The sequence below is a fragment of the Oncorhynchus mykiss genome, chromosome 22, assembly GCF_013265735.2.
Source record: "Oncorhynchus mykiss isolate Arlee chromosome 22, USDA_OmykA_1.1, whole genome shotgun sequence".
Taxonomy (NCBI): domain Eukaryota; kingdom Metazoa; phylum Chordata; class Actinopteri; order Salmoniformes; family Salmonidae; genus Oncorhynchus; species Oncorhynchus mykiss.
In genome coordinates, this window is record NC_048586.1 from 32,486,363 (window position 1) to 32,504,657 (window position 18,295).

General features: G+C 38.6%; 1 protein-coding gene across 1 annotated transcript in view; it reads left to right on the forward strand.

Moving 5' to 3' along the window:
- The window catches only part of LOC110501775 (titin), a 176,725-nt gene that overhangs the window by 55,265 nt on the left and 103,165 nt on the right, over nt 1-18,295 (forward strand). Inside the window, exons 41-64 of the mRNA XM_036959133.1 lie at nt 26-304; nt 465-749; nt 906-1,196; nt 1,346-1,636; nt 1,762-2,049; nt 2,168-2,281; nt 2,415-2,700; nt 2,809-2,992; nt 3,149-3,229; nt 3,357-3,624; nt 3,746-4,006; nt 5,169-5,195; nt 5,329-5,385; nt 5,729-5,785; nt 6,609-6,683; nt 7,135-7,191; nt 7,440-7,514; nt 7,766-7,837; nt 8,178-8,303; nt 8,508-8,654; nt 9,052-9,162; nt 9,508-9,600; nt 15,838-15,873; nt 18,182-18,244. Of these exons, the coding sequence (XP_036815028.1) occupies nt 26-304; nt 465-749; nt 906-1,196; nt 1,346-1,636; nt 1,762-2,049; nt 2,168-2,281; nt 2,415-2,700; nt 2,809-2,992; nt 3,149-3,229; nt 3,357-3,624; nt 3,746-4,006; nt 5,169-5,195; nt 5,329-5,385; nt 5,729-5,785; nt 6,609-6,683; nt 7,135-7,191; nt 7,440-7,514; nt 7,766-7,837; nt 8,178-8,303; nt 8,508-8,654; nt 9,052-9,162; nt 9,508-9,600; nt 15,838-15,873; nt 18,182-18,244 (3,624 nt within the window). The remainder of the gene's footprint in view (nt 1-25; nt 305-464; nt 750-905; nt 1,197-1,345; nt 1,637-1,761; nt 2,050-2,167; nt 2,282-2,414; nt 2,701-2,808; nt 2,993-3,148; nt 3,230-3,356; nt 3,625-3,745; nt 4,007-5,168; nt 5,196-5,328; nt 5,386-5,728; nt 5,786-6,608; nt 6,684-7,134; nt 7,192-7,439; nt 7,515-7,765; nt 7,838-8,177; nt 8,304-8,507; nt 8,655-9,051; nt 9,163-9,507; nt 9,601-15,837; nt 15,874-18,181; nt 18,245-18,295) is intronic.

The following is an 18,295-nucleotide window of genomic DNA, read 5'->3' on the forward strand; positions in this document are numbered from 1 at the left end:
TAACTGTTTATGTCTGTCACTTTAGAACCACCTTATTTCATTGATCATTTGGAGCCAATGGAAGTTACTGCTGGTGATGCAGTTTGTTTGAAATGCCATGTTGGAGGAACCCCTGACATTAAGGTGGCTTGGTATAAGGCCGACGGAAAAGTGAGGTCTTCCCCTGCTTGCAAAATAGAGTATTCCAAAGGCATTGCTTGCTTGAAATTGAGCAAAGCAGCCGAGGCTGATATTGGTGAATACACATGCAAAGCTGAAAACAGAATAGGATCAGCCTCATCCAGCTGTCGTCTCTCTGTCCAAGGTGATGCCCTTTGTCTTTTTTTTAGGAATGTTCTCTTTTTAATCAGAAAATATTCAGCTTTGACTCTGCATTGGCTATGAAATTAACAACTAGTATGAAGAATTTTCATATTTTTTTGCAGCTAATGTCATATTTTTTTGTTAAATTATCCTATTTTCAGAGGCAAAAACGCCACCAACCTTCCCCAAGAAAATAACCAGCATTCAACAGACTGAAGGAATGGAAGTCAAATTGGAGTGCCGTGTGGCAGGCTCCTCCCCCATTGAGGTCTCTTGGCTTAAAGACGGTGAAACTGTGAAATCCACCGACTATACCATGAGTTATGATGATAACACGGCTGTCCTACAAATATCCAGAGGTGAAATGAGACACTCTGGGGAATACACTTGTGTTGCTACCAACAGTGTTGGGACTGCATCCTGCAGAGCCAAACTCACTCTTAAAGGTCGGTCGTTTGTTCCTCAAAGAGGTTGTTTTTTTACTTGCTGACTGAGAGACAGTGCATGTTCTGTATTAGTACAGTGTCATATTGTACAGTATCAACGCTTTCATTTCAAAGAATGCTGTATGTTCCAACTCTTTCCCATCATTGAACTTTTAGAGCCAAGATATCCCCCTGTCTTTGATAAAAAGCTGTCACCCATGGTGGACATTTCAGTGGGTGATAGTGTGGAATTGGAATGCCACATGACTGGATCTTTGCCATTAAAAGTCACTTGGTCAAAAGATCACAAAGATATTCGATCAGGGGGAAATTACAAGATGGCCTGTGTGGATAACACCCCACACCTCACTATATTGAAAGCAGATAAATCAAATTATGGCCGCTACATTTGCCATGCCACTAATGACATTGGGAAGGACTCTTGTTCCACTGAAATTACTGTCAAAGGTATTTGGCCCACTGCCTCACAATTTTAGTCCCTTTCATGTTTCTTGAGAGAAACTTTTGGTATAGTACTGTTTGCTTTAGCCTCCTCTGTCACATTAAGTGAACAATCTTGTTTTGTAAACCATTAACGCTTTAACATTTATTTTCAGAGCGTAAAATCCCACCTTCATTCACCAAAAAGCCCACAGAGACCCTAGAGGAAACGGAGGGCAAGATGGTAAAGATTGAGGCACGTTTGTCTGGATCTCAGCCCATGACCATTAATTGGTATAAAGATGACAGTGAGATTCACAGCTCTGATCACTATGACATGTCTTTCAAGAGCAATGTGGCTGTGTTGTGTATCAAGAGCTCCAAAGTCTCAGACTGTGGCAGGTATACCGGCACAGCAACCAATGAAGCAGGCACTGCCTCTTGCAAATTGACAGTTACCATAACTGGTAGGTCCATATTATTATTTGTCTACTATGTTGTGTTTCTCCATAGAAAGTTAGATATAAATAATGTGTGTCTGCGTTACCATATGCCATGTATGTTTTTCCATGACTCTTCCTTATTAATCCAGAACACAAGAAGCTCCCTACATTTGACCCCTCTCTAAAACCTGTCACGCTGACCGAGGGTGAGAACCTGCACCTTAGCTGCCATGTCCATGGATCACCTTCTATGAAGATTCAGTGGATGAAGGACAGGAAAGACTTGAAAAACAATTCCAGCAGTAAAATACGTTTTGCCGATGGTGTTGCTTCTTTGGAGGTCATGCACGTATCAAAGAATGATGCAGGGGACTATCTCTGCAAGGCAACCAATGAGGCTGGTAGTGAATTCTGCAAGGCCAAAGTAACTATCAAAGGTACATGTTCTGGACCCTATTTTTATTCAAATCATATCCAAACATTGGTTGAATCAGCTGTCGTGAATGAAGGGTTATGGTTTTTATAACAGACTTCTTGAATTATGCTTAATGGCAGAGAAATCCAAAGCAGCACCTGAACCTGCTGCAGAGGAACCAACTGCAGCACCAGTGAAGAAACTGGACAACTTGTTCTTCATCGAGGAGCCCAAGCCTTGCCATGTAGCCGAGAGTAAGTGTGATGAAAAGAGATTTAGAAGCATTTAATTAGTATTCCATTAACAGCCTACAGTTTTTATTAATAGTTGGATATCTAACATTTCCATAGCAAGTGATGTCTTCAATATGTTGTGTTAAATTCACAGAGGGCACTGCAACTTTCATTGCCAAAGTTGGAGGTGATCCTATTCCTAACGTGAAATGGATGAAGGGCAAGTGGAGACAGATCACTCATGGTGGTCGCATCACTATTGAGCAGAAGGGACAGGAGGCCAAGTTGGAGATCACAGAAATAACAAGGTCTGACTCCGGACAGTACAGATGTGTCGCAACTAACAAAGCTGGAGAAATAGAATGCAACACCGACATGCATGTTGAGGAAAGGAAAGAGGATGTTGGAGTTGAGGGAGACTTCAGAGCAAAACTGAAGAAGTAAGTGAATCTCTCTTTGACGATTGTGTCGCTACCGTTCACATTTCACAAGAAACTACACAAATAATATTTTCCATGCATATCTCTTCTATGTTTTTTTCTCCACAGGACTCCATCTAAACAGAAGAGTCCTCAGGAAGAGAAAGACATTGACATTGTAGAGTTGCTCAGAAATGTGGACCCTAAGGAGTATGAGAAATACGCCCGTATGTTTGGAATCACTGACTACCGTGGACTTCTTCAGGCCATTGAGCAGCTGAAGAGGGAGAAAGTAGAAGAAAGTGGAAGATCGGTAAATTCATTTAACATTAAGTTGTATTCAATTGAATTTAATGGCTTTTCATTTTTTTCTGAACACAATTAAATTCAATACTGAATTTCATTGCTTTTTTAAAGACATAATGGTGATACTCTAACAAGTTCTGCTATGTCTTTGGGTGTGATTTAGGAACCGGAGAGAGAGAGAGAGTTGGATGAGGATTTGGTCGCTCTTGTGGCTGATTTGCAAAAGAGAATGGAACGTACTGAGGTAGGTTCCTCATTAGCTGTCACAATGAAATGTCTGACAATAACAACAGCAGTAATTCATCATATATTGTATGCATATTCATTTACATTAATGTCTAAGCTTATATTTCTTATTTATCTGCTTGTAGCCGGTCACCGTGAATAAGGACATAACAGATCAGTCTACAGTTACCAACAAGGTCGCTACTTTTGAGTGTGACATCAAGATCAACTTCCCTGAGATCACCCTGTCCTGGTACAAGGGAACTCAGAAGCTTGACAACAACGACAAATATGAAGTCAGCATTGTTGGGGACCGTCACATCTTGAAGATCAAGCAGTGTCAAACCAAAGACCAGGGCAACTACCGTGTTGTATGTGGCCCACATATCTCCAGCGCCAAACTGACTGTTATCGGTGGGTATCGATGGTTCTGCATTTGTTTATTTTGTACTTACATTAATGTTATTGATTTAAGTCATTATACTGTATCGGTAAAACTAATAGAGATGCACTTTTGTTATTTGTTTCTTTACAGAGCCTGAGGTTGAGAAACATCTGGAGGAAGTTGCGGGACAGGAGGGGCAAACATGTACTCTTTCTTGTCAGTTTTCTATCCCTAATGTCAAAACCCAATGGTTTAAGAATGGAAAGCTCTTAGAAATGAAACACAGATACTCGTATGAGGTGGTCAACAACATTCAGAGGCTCTCGATTAAAGACCTCAGACCAGAAGACCAAGGACGTTATACCTGCAAATATGAAAACCTCGAATCCACTGCAGATCTCTTGGTTGAAGGTTTGTATAGATTTAACCATATAATGGGTTGATGTTGCATCTACCTTCATGTTGTGGAGTGAAGGTCATCCCAACCTGACCTATTTTTATTCCTTCGTCACATATTTTGTCACTAATATTTCAGTATTTTCACTCATTTTCAATTTTTTTTACTTTTCATTTGACATTTTAATTTTAGTCCTGGAGCGCTCTGATAATACATGTACACTACCGTTCAAACATTTGGGGTCACTTCGAAATTTCCTTGTTTTTGAAAGAAAATCAAAATTTTGGTCCATTAAAATAACATCAAATTGATCAGAAATACAGTGTAGACATTGTTAATGTTGTAAATTACTATTGTAGCTGGAAACGGCAGATTTTTTATGGAATAGCTACACAGGCGTACAGAGGCCCATTATCAGCAACCAATGCCGCTTTGTGTTAGCTAATCCAAGTTTATCATTTTAAAAGGCTAATTGATTATTAGAAAACCCTTTTGCAATTATGTTAGCACAGCTGAAAACTGTTGTTCTGATTAAAGAAGCAATAAAACTGTCTTTCTTTAGACTAGTTGAGTATCTGGAGCATCAGCATTTGTGGGTTCGATTACAGGCTCAAAATGGACAGAAACAAAGAACTTTCGTCAGTCTATTCTTGTTCTGAGAAAGGAAGGCTATTCCATGCGAGAAATTGCCAAGAAACTGAAGATCTCGTACACTGTGTACTACTCCGTTCACAGAACAGCGCAAACTGTCTCTAACCAGAAAAGAAAGAGGAGTGGGAGGCCCCGATGCACAACTGAGCAAGAGGACAAGTACATTAGAGTGTCTAGTTTGAGAAACAGACGCCTCACAAGTCCTCAACTGGCAGCTTCATTAAATAGTACCCGCAAAACACCAGTCTCAGCATCAGTAATGAAGAGACTCTGGGATGCTGGCCTTCTAGGCAGAGTTGCAAAGAAAAAGCCAAATCTCAGACTGGACAATTAAAAGAAAAGATTAAGATTTGCAAAAGAACACAAACACTGGATAGAGGAACTCTGCAAAGGGGTTTTCTAATAATCGATTAGCCTTTTAAAAGGTTGGTATAGTCATTAGCATTTTTTTTGTTTTCCAGCTGTCTGAATCTCATAGTTATTTTCATGAAGTTTAAGTTAATATTTAATCTTCCTTTTTCACAGAAATTGAATTAGCAAGGGTACCCCATGGTAAGTATTTGATTTCTAGCCACACAAACGTTCAATTGTATCACAATTATTAATCAAAATTCCAGTCAATTTATCTTATATGACTTATATTTTATATATCTTTAATATTTAAACCAAATTCAACATCCTTTAGATGTCCCTGATTCATCAATACAAGTCCCTGATATGCCATCTTCAGTCACTCTCAAAGGTAAGAATGGGACATAAGATAAGCCATTAATTATACATTCCAGGTGGCTACCTCATGAAGCTGGTTGAGAGAATTTTAAGAGTGTGCAAAGCTGTCATCAAGGCAAAGAGTGCCTACTTTGAAGAATCTCAAATATAAAATAACACTTTTTTGGTTACTACATGATTCCATATGTGTTATTTCATAGTTGTGATGTCTTCACTACTATTCTACAAGGTAGAAAATTATAAACATAAAGAAAAACCCTTGAATGAGTAGGTGTGTCCAAACTTTTGACTGGTACTTTAAATCTAAACTAACCTTATGAATCTGAATACTCAACATATATCTGTTTTTTTTAAAGAATCTTATGAATACTATTATGAAGAAGAGATGCAAATGAGAGAGTTGGAAATGAGAGGTATATAGCCTTGCATTGTTTTATATTAATCGTCTTTCCATTAACATCAAACCCCTTTAATTCATCATAAAACAATTAGCTAACGTTCGATTATTGTGTGAGATTTATGTCATATTAATAGTAACCATTATCACTATCGACATGTTTTTACTTGTTTATTCACGTTTGCATGAATAACTTAGTAACTTGACCTAACTACTGTTTCTGTCAGTGATCACCACCATCAATTTAACCAACTCCATTTGAACATGTTTGTACACGTTTGTACACCTTCTAAAAAGATTATTCAGTTTTGTAACACGACCTAACCAGTATTCCAGCATTTCCTCCTGATCTCCACGATCATCTGCACAACTAAACATGTTTTTCATATTCCAAAATGTTAGTAGTACAGGAAATCTCTACAACCACAGGTATCCCTTAGAATAGATGTTACCATTGGAGTTTGTCTTCTAGCAGCTAACTCAAGCGGGCAAACAGTTCATCTTTAACGTTCCACCTTGAGACACATCATACTACTACATTGGTATTAACATGTTTGGTGCTTAAAATACATTGTTGTCTGTCTTTGTATGTTTGAGCCACTCTTTGAAAATATCTTGGCACAGAATATATGGGCTCCTACTCTTTGTATGTGTAATCTTGCCGTAGTGCACTAGCATGTGTTTGGAACTCAGACACACATGTCAGGTCTTTCTCTCTCCTTTGTTGTCTCACAGGAGTCATTTCATTTGTGTGTTTATATTTGTGTGTTAGAACCGTAAACCTCTCTCCTTAGCCTCGTTGAAACAAAGATACTAATATATTCTCATTGTCTTATCAGCCCCGAGAGTACCTGTTGAGGAGGTGTCTGTCCAGAGTAAGAAGGTTGGAATGAGGGAGGAAATGCCACAAAAAGGTATTGGAAGAATAGCTTTTGTTTGTCTTCGATTTACAGCAATGTTATGGCAAAGTTCATTATCTTGTTAATGTGTGGCAAACATGGTCGTAATCTTGTTTGTTTCAATTGGTAAACTCTTTGAGAGCTTGTTTTTGATTTAACCTTAATGTAAGTTGTTGGCAAAGTTCATAATCTTTGTTCATGTGTAATTAATTAAACTCCATGTTTACAACTTTATTTTCTTTTAGGTGTTCCCTGTAATGTCGTGCTGAATTCTTTTGCATGTCTTAGTTTAGACTTGGTTTGTACTGTCAATATTAATGATCTTTTACTCTTTGCTCTTAAATTGATCACGCATAGTGGCTTATGTGTTTGTCTGTACGGCCTTCCCCAATATTATGTGCTTATTGGATGTCCACATTAGATAGATGCTTTGCTAACAAAATGAGTGTCTTTAACGTTTCTGAAGAGCACAAGAAACCAGAGGAGAAGGCTAAACCAGCTGAGGCAGCAGAACCACATAAAGGTATCCAAATATCTGTATTTCTAAGTTGTTTATTTCGTGTTTAATCTGGTTGATGTGTGTACATGTTGATCATTTACCTACGTTTGTCCCCCCTGTCTACTTTTGCTTGACTGTTTGTCTGCGTAAAGTAACCAACTTCCACTACTTTAAATTACATTATTAGATACATTTTATTTGTCCCAACACATTAACTCAGTGATAAGTTAGCATAATAGGGAAAATGAACTTACTGTGATGATATTTCCAAGTTCCTGAAGCCAAAAAGCCAGTGGAGGAGAAGATAGCTGCAAACGTTGTCCCAGAGAAACACCCCTCTCCAAAAGGTATAGTCTTACATCAGAAATGATGCGCTTGTCTAACCGTCTTCTCATGCTCGCCACGTATTCATCATTTTCTATTAACTAAAGCAGTAACTTTGTTTTTGTTCATTGTTGGTGTGGATTTTTCTTTATTTTCATCAACTTATTAATTTCCTTTAACTGTAATTATTTTGTATTTATTTGAATGACTTCTGTAAATTCTATTCTACTTTTTTTATTTTGGTGGATGTAATTGCTCCCTTTCAATATCTTAGAAGAACATGAAGAAGCAAAGATGCCTGCCCATAAGCCAGCTGAGAAACCTGAACAGGTTCCACTAAAGAAAGGTAGACTGCGTTTTCCTAAGTGCTTCAGACATGCTCCTAATGCTGCTGTAGCTCTTGAATATGTTGTCTTCTTGTCAGTTTCATACCTGTCTACACAGTTTCTAAATCTTCTATGCAGTGCTTTCTAACATTGCATATTATTATCCCAAGGGATTGTGTGAATAAGCCTGTGTGACTAAGTTTGTTCACGTTTGTCACTTTTTTAATTGCGTTTAGAGAAGTTGTCTCAATCTTACTCTCTTACCATTTTATGGCTTTCACTCGTTTTTTTTTCACCCGCCTTTTCTTGATATCCCATAGCTTATATTGTTTTTAATGTTGATGTCTGTATTACCTGAAGATGTGCCTCAAGCTGCACCCCATGTTGCTGAACCAAAACCAGAGCCTGAAGTTTCACCTGCGACTAAGGTTGAACCTGAACCAAACCGTGCGCCTATAAAGAAACCAGAGAGTCCACCAACCAAAGGTATTTATATCATGTGTTGTGTGGAATATTTATTCTCCTCTCTAATGCACCTCTCCTTTGTTTGTGGAATCGTACGTGTTTCTGTATCTAATATGTTTAAATAGCTTCTAACATAGAAGCAAATCTTTTGTGTCATATGTGTATGTAACATGTAAGTATTACCTTGGTTAGTGAACTCTAAATCAAAGTGCATGTTACTTGAAGTTCCTGAGGAGGTTAAGAAACCAGAGGCTTCAAAGCCAGAACCAGGAAAGCCGACAGCAGCTAAAAAGCCAGAGACAGCCTCTACGCGTGATCCAAAGGAGCCGGAGCCTACTGCTGCTGCTGCAAAGAAGGTCCCATCACCACAAGGTATCAGTATCTCTCAAAAGAGAGGCAGCTTTCTGAGTCTTTTAAAAACATGTCTGCTCTTTATACTCTTCTGTTTGTCAGTCCATCTTTGCCTGTCTTTTTCTGACTATGGCATTACAACGTTTAAGACTAGTGTTCTCCTCAATTGAGGACGTGTTGCAACCACATTTATGTTTGTCTCGTGTAAGTACATTTATCTCTGCTATACAACATTCTTTATTCGATATTTCAAGTCGATTTATGTGTAATCTGTCACTCTTTGTCTTGTTTTTGGCATAATGGAATCCATATTTGGAATCAGTATTTGTAGTTTTCTGTTTGTCAGTAATACGTCTGTTTTCTGTACTTTCATCACAGCACATAGTATATTACTGATCATTTGCATGTTCTTTTGAAGTGCCAGAAGCACTAAAAAGGCAGGAGGTAACTCTGCAGCAACCAGCTACCATCCTTCAAAAAGAGGACAGAGAGGACATAGAGCCTCAAATACACTCTGTGCCAGAACAAGGTATGCTCACTATAGGTTGTCAATGCTTCTTCCATTCATGTTTAATGACTTTCTTCTAATCAACCCAAGCTTTGAACATCTCTGTCTTGTTTTTATCTAGGTTCTGTATTTTTTCTAACTTCTACATCACAATGTTATATGAACTGTTTGACTTTTTAAGTGTTTGTGCACAGCTGAAAAGTCTTCGCACCAGATGCTTTATATTGTCTCGTCATAATCATTTTCATACAGTCTTACCACTCGACAGAGTGTGATTTGTGGAATGTCTGTGTTTGAATCTACTGTCTTGAATATCTTCATGTACTGTATATGCAGGTTTTTAACAAAGTTGAATGTTTTTTTAAGTTCACGTGGAGGAAAGAAAACCAGAACCCCCAAAGGCTGTCAGAAAGCCTGAATCAGTTATTGTGCCTCCAAAGGAGAATACACCGCAAAAAGGTAGGGATTTATATACTGACTTATGTACTGTACATACTGTGTACTGTGATGTCTTAAGGGTCTTCTTGAACTCTTCTTTGTCCTATGTTTACCGTCTTCCACCGCTCAGTTTTCTCTGTTTGATAGTCTATACACAAGGGTAACACTTTACTTGAACTATCATCATGATGCTGACTCCATGGTGTTACAATATAACATCCTATTAGACTTATAGTTTATCATAAGTTGTTAAGTCTCTTTCAGACATCGGTCATGATGTGTTTGTGACCATGTAAAGCGTTGACGATCTCTTTGTCGAATTTGATGTATCTTATGTGAGAACACTTCTGTAAATCTTCTGTGTTGCCAATGTCTTTTGTGTGTGTGTGTTGTTTGTGTGCGCTTGAAGTGATCGAGCCCAAACAGAAACCTGTACCTGTTGAGATGGTACCTGAGAAAGTACCTACTGAAAAGGCACCTGTTGAGATGGTACCTGAGAAAGTACCTACTGAAAAGGTACCTGTTGAGAAGGTACCTGAGAAAGTACCTACTGAAAAGGTACCTGTTGAGATGGTACCTGAGAAAATACCTACTGAAAAGGTACCTGTTGAGATGGTACCTGAGAAAATACCTACTGAAAAGGTACCTGTTGAGAAGGTACCTGAGAAAGTACCTACTGAAAAGGTACCTGTTGAGAAGGTACCTGAGAAAGTACCTACTGAAAAGGTACCTGTTGAGATGGTACCTGAGAAAATACCTACTGAAAAGGTACCTGTTGAGAAGGTACCTGAGAAAGTACCTACTGAAAAGGTACCTGTTGAGAAGGTACCTGAGAAAGTACCTACTGAAAAGGTACCTGTTGAGATGGTACCTGAGAAAATACCTACTGAAAAGGTACCTGTTGAGAAGGTACCTGAGAAAAAACCTACTGAAAAGGCACCTGTTGAGATGGTACCTGAGAAAAAACCTACTGAAAAGGTACCTGTTGAGAAGGTACCTGAGAAAATACCTACTGAAAAGGTACCTGTTACTAAACCTAAAAAGGAGATGGAAGAAGAAAAGAAAGTTCCAACTTCAGAAATAGAAGTTATGCCACAAAGAAAAGGAACAGGTATTCTAAGTGTTCTGTGTATTTGTGTGTTCAAAATTCTAAAATCTTACTTCACTTAGATATTTATAATGGTACACCAGTACAGCTCTCTTTTTTCATCTGTGTTTTTTTTACGCAATGTTTGTCTTTATGTTGTGTTTTGTCAATAATCTCTTGCAACCACCATTTGGTGTGGAACTCTCGAAAATACCTTTAGAACTTCAAATGACTTCCAGTCTGCAGATGGCTGAGAAAAGGAGATCTTTGAAAACTCACAAGGTTTCTTACACGATGGAGAGAGCTCCTCCAATAGAAGAAGTCTTTCAGCATGAAGAAGTGTGGCACGCAAATGCAGAGGTATCATACAAAGACAAAGGGGATATATTGGACAAGAGCACTACATTGATGTCACGACAGGAGATTTCAGTAAAGACAGAAGATACCGTACCAGAAAAAGTACCCGTCCAAAAATATAAAAAGTCAGATATGAAACACTCTGTTAGCGAGCTTTCCAAAAGGAAACATAGAGCTACAAAGGTTCTTACTAGGTCTGATCTAGATGCATATTTACCAGTCAAAAAGGATAGATCTCTTCAGATGGAGTCTCCTGAATTGTCTACAAAAGCAAAAGAAACACTGCTAAGTGTTTACCCTGCAAGTATAGTGTTTAGAGAGGAAGAGGAGACATGCATCAAAACTAAGGGAACTATTTATGTTGATGTAATTGAGTTAAAGACAGAAGAGGTTACTATTGAAGATGTACCTATCCACCAAGCAGTTCAATCTATAGAAGAACATTTTGTCCAAAAAGTTGACAAAGATGATACAAAGGACAGGTTACCTATACAGAAGGATACTGGAGCTTTGAAAGTATTATCTGACAAAAAAACAGGACACCGGATTTATTAAAAAATATGAAGAAGTTACTGAAATGAAACAAGGGAGTGCTAGTATAAGTGAAGAAATATCCATGAAAAAGTATATTCATAGACCGTCGGTAGTTGAGGGTGAAAGCAAGGTAATAGAAACAGATAAGAAAGTGCAAAGAGAGAAAGCAGACATTGTCAAGAAAAAGAAAATTACCACCAGGGTATCAGAGAAGAAGGATAAGTCAGGCAGAAGACAGGAGATCTCTGTTATAACAGACAATAGTTCTCCAAGAGAAGCTTCTACCCAGGAACATGAAGAATACACTTTGAATCAAGAGGCATCTGTTATGGATGTTTCACAGAAAACAAAGAGAGCCAGAGATAATATTTTCCCCAAACCAACAGATAAACATGCTTCTGAAAGTAGATCTAGCCAAGAAGGTTTTTCTCAACCAGTAGAATCCATAGAACCAGTAGAATCTTCTATCAGAGTAGAATCATTAAGGCAAAACATATCAAATCTTCAAGTTGACACAGGAAAGGACAAAATACCTTTGTCAGAAGGTTTCTCTCCCAAAAACCTGCCGTTGCCCAAAGAGAAAGGACAGGGATTAGTTTGTACTGAAGAGATAACTCGTACAGTTGAGGACTTCAAAATAAAGAGACAGGTAGTTGAGAAAGACAAAACTTCCAAAGTAATTCAATCCACAGAGGAAACTTTTGAGAAGACTCTTACTACGAGAGAGGAAACCACTGAAGAGATACCTCGTACAGTGGAGGACAAGCGAACTAAGAAACAAGTAGTTGAGAAAGGCAAATCTGCCAAAGTAACTCCATCCAAGGAGCAAACATTAGACAAGAGACTTACTAAGAGAAAGGAAACCCCTGAAGAGATACCTCTTAGAGTTGAGAACTTTGAATCAAAGAAACAGATACTTGAAAAAGGAAAACCTGCCAAAGTAAATGAATCCAAGGAAGGAACTGACAAGATACCTTCTATGAGAGAGGAACCCCTCGAAGAGACACCTCTTATAATTGAGGACATCCAAACTAAGAAACGGGTCACTGACAAAGGAAAACCTGTTAAAGTTATTCTATCTGAGGAGGAAACTCTTGTCTCACAGAATGAGGACAATATATCTGCGCCACTCTTGCACCTGTTTTGTGATTCTGTGTTGTTTCTGTGTATTTTTTGTGTATCCTTTGTGTTCTCCATTTGATCACTTCTTTCTTTGGTATTTTCTTGGTGCTGGACTGCTTACCCCAATCTGTAGTATATTGATCTTGACCATGGTATAATTTTTTTTCAAGAACCGGCAATGAAGAAGGAATCACCTCCACAGACTGTTGAACCACTCACAAAGAAAGTGCCTCAGCTAGAGAAGACTGTTGTTGCTGAAGGGGTGAAAGAATCTGACCCATTTGCAAAGAAAGTGGCTAAACCAGAGTCTAAACCAGAAATCAAGCTAGAGTCCAAGCCAGAGAAGAGGGTTATTGCTGAACAGCCTGCTGAGACACTTGTAAAGAAAGTGTCTATGCCAGAATCTAAGCCAGAGCCTAAGCCAGAGGCTAAAACAGAGCCTAAACCTAAACCAGAGGTTAAACCAGTTCCTATGCCAGAGTCTAAACCAGAGGTTAGGCTAGAGGTTATGCCAGAGAAGAAGGCTGTTATTGAAGTAGGGGTGAAAAATGTACCACAGTCCACTGAGCCACAAGTGTTAAAGCCAGAGCCTAAGCCTAAACTAAAGGCTAAGCCAGATCCTAAGCAAGAGCCTAAAGTAGAGGTTAAGGCAAAGCCTAAGCCTAAACTAGATGCTAAGCCAGAGCCTAAAGCAGAGGTTAAGCCAGAGCCTAAGCCTAAACCAGAGTCTAAGATAGATGCTAGGCAAAAGCTTACACCAGAGAGGAAGGCTGTTACTGTAAGGGTGAAAGAATCACCTCCAAAGCCTGCTGAGACACTTCTAAAGAAATGGACTATGCCAGAGAAGACAGTTATTGCTGATGTGGTGGATGAATCACCCCCGGGACCTGTTGAGCCACTTGCAAAGAAAGTAGGCAAACCAGAGTCTAAGCCAGAGACCAAGACAAAGAAGATGGCTATAGGTGAAGAGGTGTCTCTGTCAATTAAAGAAGATGTTTCTCCTCAAAAAGGTATAACCAGGGGAATTCTTGAAATACAAATCTTCACTCTTAAAATCTTGCTTTTTGGTCTGTTGTTTGTCTGTATGTTTTGTGTTTTTGTGTTTGGGATATTTTCTTATTTGTCTGTTTTCTGTTTGATCACATCTTTCCTTGGTACTTTCTTGGTGCTCTACTGCTTACCCCAATCTGTAGTGTCTTGGTTTTAATCATAAAATTACTTTATTTTAAGTACCAGCAAAGAAGAAGGAAACACTCCCACAGCCCACTGAGCCGCTTGTGAAGAAAGTGCCTAAGCTAGAGTCTAAACCAGAAAAAATGAATGCTGAGAAGGTGAAAGAATCACCTCTTAAGCCGTCTGAGCCAATTCCTAAAAAAGTGTCTAAGCCAGAGACAATGGTTATTGCTGAGCTGGAATCACCACCTAAGCCTACTAAGGCACTTGTAAAGAAAGTGGCTGAGCCAGAGACTAAGCCAGAGAAGAGAGCTATTCTTGAAGAAGATGTTGTTCCCAAAAAAGGTATAACAAGAAAACCTGAAATATGAATCTTTAAAAAATCTTTATATTTTGTGTGTTATGTCTGTGTCTATGTTATGCATGTTGTATGTTTTTCTCTGTGTGGTGTGTGCTCTATTTGATAACATATTTCTCTGATACTTTCTTAGTGGTCCAATGCTCTGTAGTATCTTGATTATGACCATATAATTTTATTTCAAGATCCAGCAAAGGAGAAGCCAGAGAAAACAGCTATTGCTGAAGAGGTGAAGGAGTCACCTGCAAAGCCTGCTGAGATACTTCTTAAGAAATTGTCTTCGCCAGAGTCTAAACCTGAACCTAAGTCTGAGCCTAAGCCAGAGAAGAAGGCTGTTGCTGAGCCTCCAAAGCCAGCAGAGCCACTTCTAAAGAAAATGTCTAAGCCAGAGTCTAAACCTGAGCCTAAGTCTGAGTCTAAACCAGAGAAGAAGGCTGTTGCTGAAGTGGTGTCTCTTTCAAGTGAAGATGATGTTGCTCCCCAGAAAGGTATAACAAAGCCAATCCTTGCTATCCTGTTTGTTATGTTTGTTTGTGTGATGTATTTGGGACATTACATATTATCTATTATGTGTCTTTGTGTGTTGAAATCATGTTTCTTCTCAGTGGTTTAATGTCTTGATTTTGATCATAGTATAATTTTATTTGAAGTACCAGAAAAGGAGAAGGAAACAATTCCAAATCCCACTGAGCAACTTGCAAAGAAAGTCAGCCCTCTTGAAGGTACACTTCTGTTAAATGTTTGTCATTTATTTTCTTAAAGTTCTTTCTATACATTCGTGAATGAATGCTTCTTGGGCAAATCTAAATCTTAAACACTATTTTGAAGCACCTCGAGAGAAAAAAGCTACAGAGGAGACCAAGCCTGTCACCCAAGAGCAAGAACAAGACAATTTAAAGCCAGGTATTCAGCGAAGAATGTTCCAAATAATATGGATATAAAATCACAAACTAATATCCTATTAATATTCTGAATACCATACCATCCAAATAAAACAAAGCATGCTTTCTTCAACCTTATTCTAGACATAGAGGGTTGAGACTAGTGTATTTGGCTTGGGTTTCTCCAAGTCACTTAACAACAGGTTTTAGTGTTCATTTCATTCAACAAGAATGTTACCTCTTCATTTCACAAAGCATTCCTGTTTTTTTTGTCTGTCCTTTCTATAATATTGTATGTGCATGTTATACTATTTAAATCAGCTAGGTGCCACCTCTAATCTCCTTCTCAGCAATACTGGGGTTTTGTATGTCATGCCATTTTGTTTGTCTTAACTACTGTATGTTCTCATCCTGAAATGCATTGATGACAAAAAATGAGAGCATTTAATATTTTCCCTCATTTATATCATCACTTGATAATATTACTTCAATTGTCCTGATCTTTGATTGGTTATGGGAGGAATATCCCTTGAAATTCCAGGATTGGTTCCTCAAGACTAATACCCAACACCATCCAAAAGAGAAATGAATCAGTCTCTTATAGAAAGTGATTGCGTTGGTTTCCTCAATCATATCTCAACGTCATAACCGTACATGATACATTGAGGCTTGTATCCCATATATCTTCAAATGTATGTTCTTAAGTGGACAATTTTTTAAAAACTTTTCTATAATTTTCCTGCTAGGTGAAGGCAAGCAGGCACCAGGACCAGCTAAGAAAGGTATGATGAATACTTGTTTTCCTCTTCATTGATAATCCCATTTCCATATTCCGTGCATAAAAATAAATATCCAGCTCAAACTTTTAAATATCTGGTGGCATTGTTGTTTTCTGTGAATTTTGTTTGTTTCTTTGTTTGTTGTGTGTTGTGTGTCTATTGTTCAATGTGTAAAATCTCAGGGTTTGAATGTTTTCTGGTGTAATGTTTTCAATGTTATTATTTTGTTAAGTGAGCTGTTATGTGCAATGTGAAACCTTTGCTGCAGTTCTCCGACAAAAAGCTCAAATTCACATTGAGGAAGAAGAAAAACTTGTCCCGCCAACCTTGAAGAAAACAACCAGGATTTCCAAAGACTTGGAGCAAGAACATGATATTATATCACTGAAGAAAGTACCTTCAGTCTCCTTTGAAGATCTGCCAGCACCACTAAAGAAACCTCCAAAAATGACAAAGTGTACAATCCATGACTTTGAAGAGAGAGTGTATGATGAAGGTGAAGTAACAATATCTGAAAGATATGAGGCAGAGAAAATAAGCAAGACCGATGCAATCAGCAAGATACCTGATGGAGCTAAAGTAAAGACACCTAAAGAAAATGAACCAACTGAAGACAAATGGTCTCGGCAGACCATTCCCAGAGTTGAAAAAGAAGGGGACAAAATTACTTTGAAGCAAATTCCCAAGGGGGTGAAAGAAGAGGCACCAACAGACCCAAGTTTAGCCCGAAAGAAACTGTCCAGATTACCATCAGAAGAAAAAGAACAAAAAACTGTGAAGTTAAAACTGTTCCAAAAATCTTCTAAAGCTGTGACCGTTGAGCCAGAGAAGGACAAAGACAAAGAATCTGTGGTTTTCAAGAGAGGTGAGAGACAACCAAGCGATGAAGACATTAAAGAACCTGTTGACCGTAAGAAAGCTGATAGAGTTCCTAGTGCTAAAGAAGAGCCACAGGCAGTCAAATTAAAACCAGTGGCCAAAGTTCCTGAAGATGAACAAGTCCAGGATTCTGACAAACCACTGACAAAGGTGAAAAGGATTCCAACACAGGAGCAAGAGAAGGAAAATGTTAAATTGAATCCATTTTCAAAGTCACCTAAAGCCGACACTGAAGCTGTGAATCCTGAGAAGGAGCCTGAGACAAAAGAAACTGGGAAAAAAACTCAACATGAGTCAAGTCCTCCAAAGACAGCACCCGTAAAGAAAATGGAAAAGAGTCCTCAAGTGGAAAAGCCAGTACAGTTAAAAAAGGTTGATCACGTGCCAAGAGAAGCAGAGGACAAAGAAGACAAACCTTTAAAGCATGAAGAGACACTTAAGAAAATGGTGGATCTGAAAAAGACTCCTTCACCTAAGGTTGAAAAACCACAAGAAATAGAAAAAAATACTATGGAGAGGAAGCCCAGGGCAGAAAGGACCAAAAAGCTGCCCAAAGAAGTTTCACCAAAAGATTCATTTGAATGTGTTACCCTAAAAAAAGTTCAAAGGAAATCACCACAAGAGAAAACTGAAGGAGCACCACCAAAGAAGGTGCCAGGAATGAAAGAGCTTTCCCCCAAAGCGGTACAGTTACGAAATCTCTCCACTCAGCTAGAGGAGGAAGTCTTTGAGGAGGAGCCAGAGGTTGAGGAGGAATCTGACAAGGAAGGTTGGGGATGGGAACTTGTCCCTCGTGATAGTTATGGGTCCACAGAAGACTGGGGAGAGGAAGGTGATGCACTTGAGACCCCTGGAATGCCAAGACGAGGTGAGATGAAGGCTGCAGCGAATCAACATTAATGGCTCAGAAAAAGTCCTTCACCCCAAATAATCTCCATCCATTTTCAAAAAAAATGTTATGTTCTACATGTTAATGTTTGTCATCATTCCGTATTGTTTCTTCATGTCGATAATTTTCATCAGAAAAAGTATTTTATCCCAAACAATCTTCATCCATTTCCATCTTATTCTATGTGATGTTTGTCATCATTGTGTGTTGTTTCTCCATGTCAGTCTCCATGTTTGTGTTATTTGTCTGTCAATCCATGTAAAAAGCACATGTTTAGCATGTTGTTATTCTACATGGTATTTGACATTTTGTATTATATACCCATTTCCCATCATCCGTTGTCAATTTGTTTTCATCATCACCCTTCATCTTTATTTATCTCACCTTATGTGTGTACAGTTCTGAGTAAAAATTTGGGATTTGATTGTGATCTGTCTTTACGTTGTAGTCATTCTAAAAAACGTGAACAGATGGGAGGGATTTTACAAGGGATTTGATTGTGATCTGTCTTTACGTTGTAGTCATTCTAAATATCTTAAACAGATGGAAAGCCAGCAGAAGAAGCAGGTGCAGGTAGAGGTGCAGGCAGAGGCAGAGGCCTCAAAGGTAAGACTGTATCCATGTGAAAATAATAGCTTTTTTAGAGTGCTGCGTTAG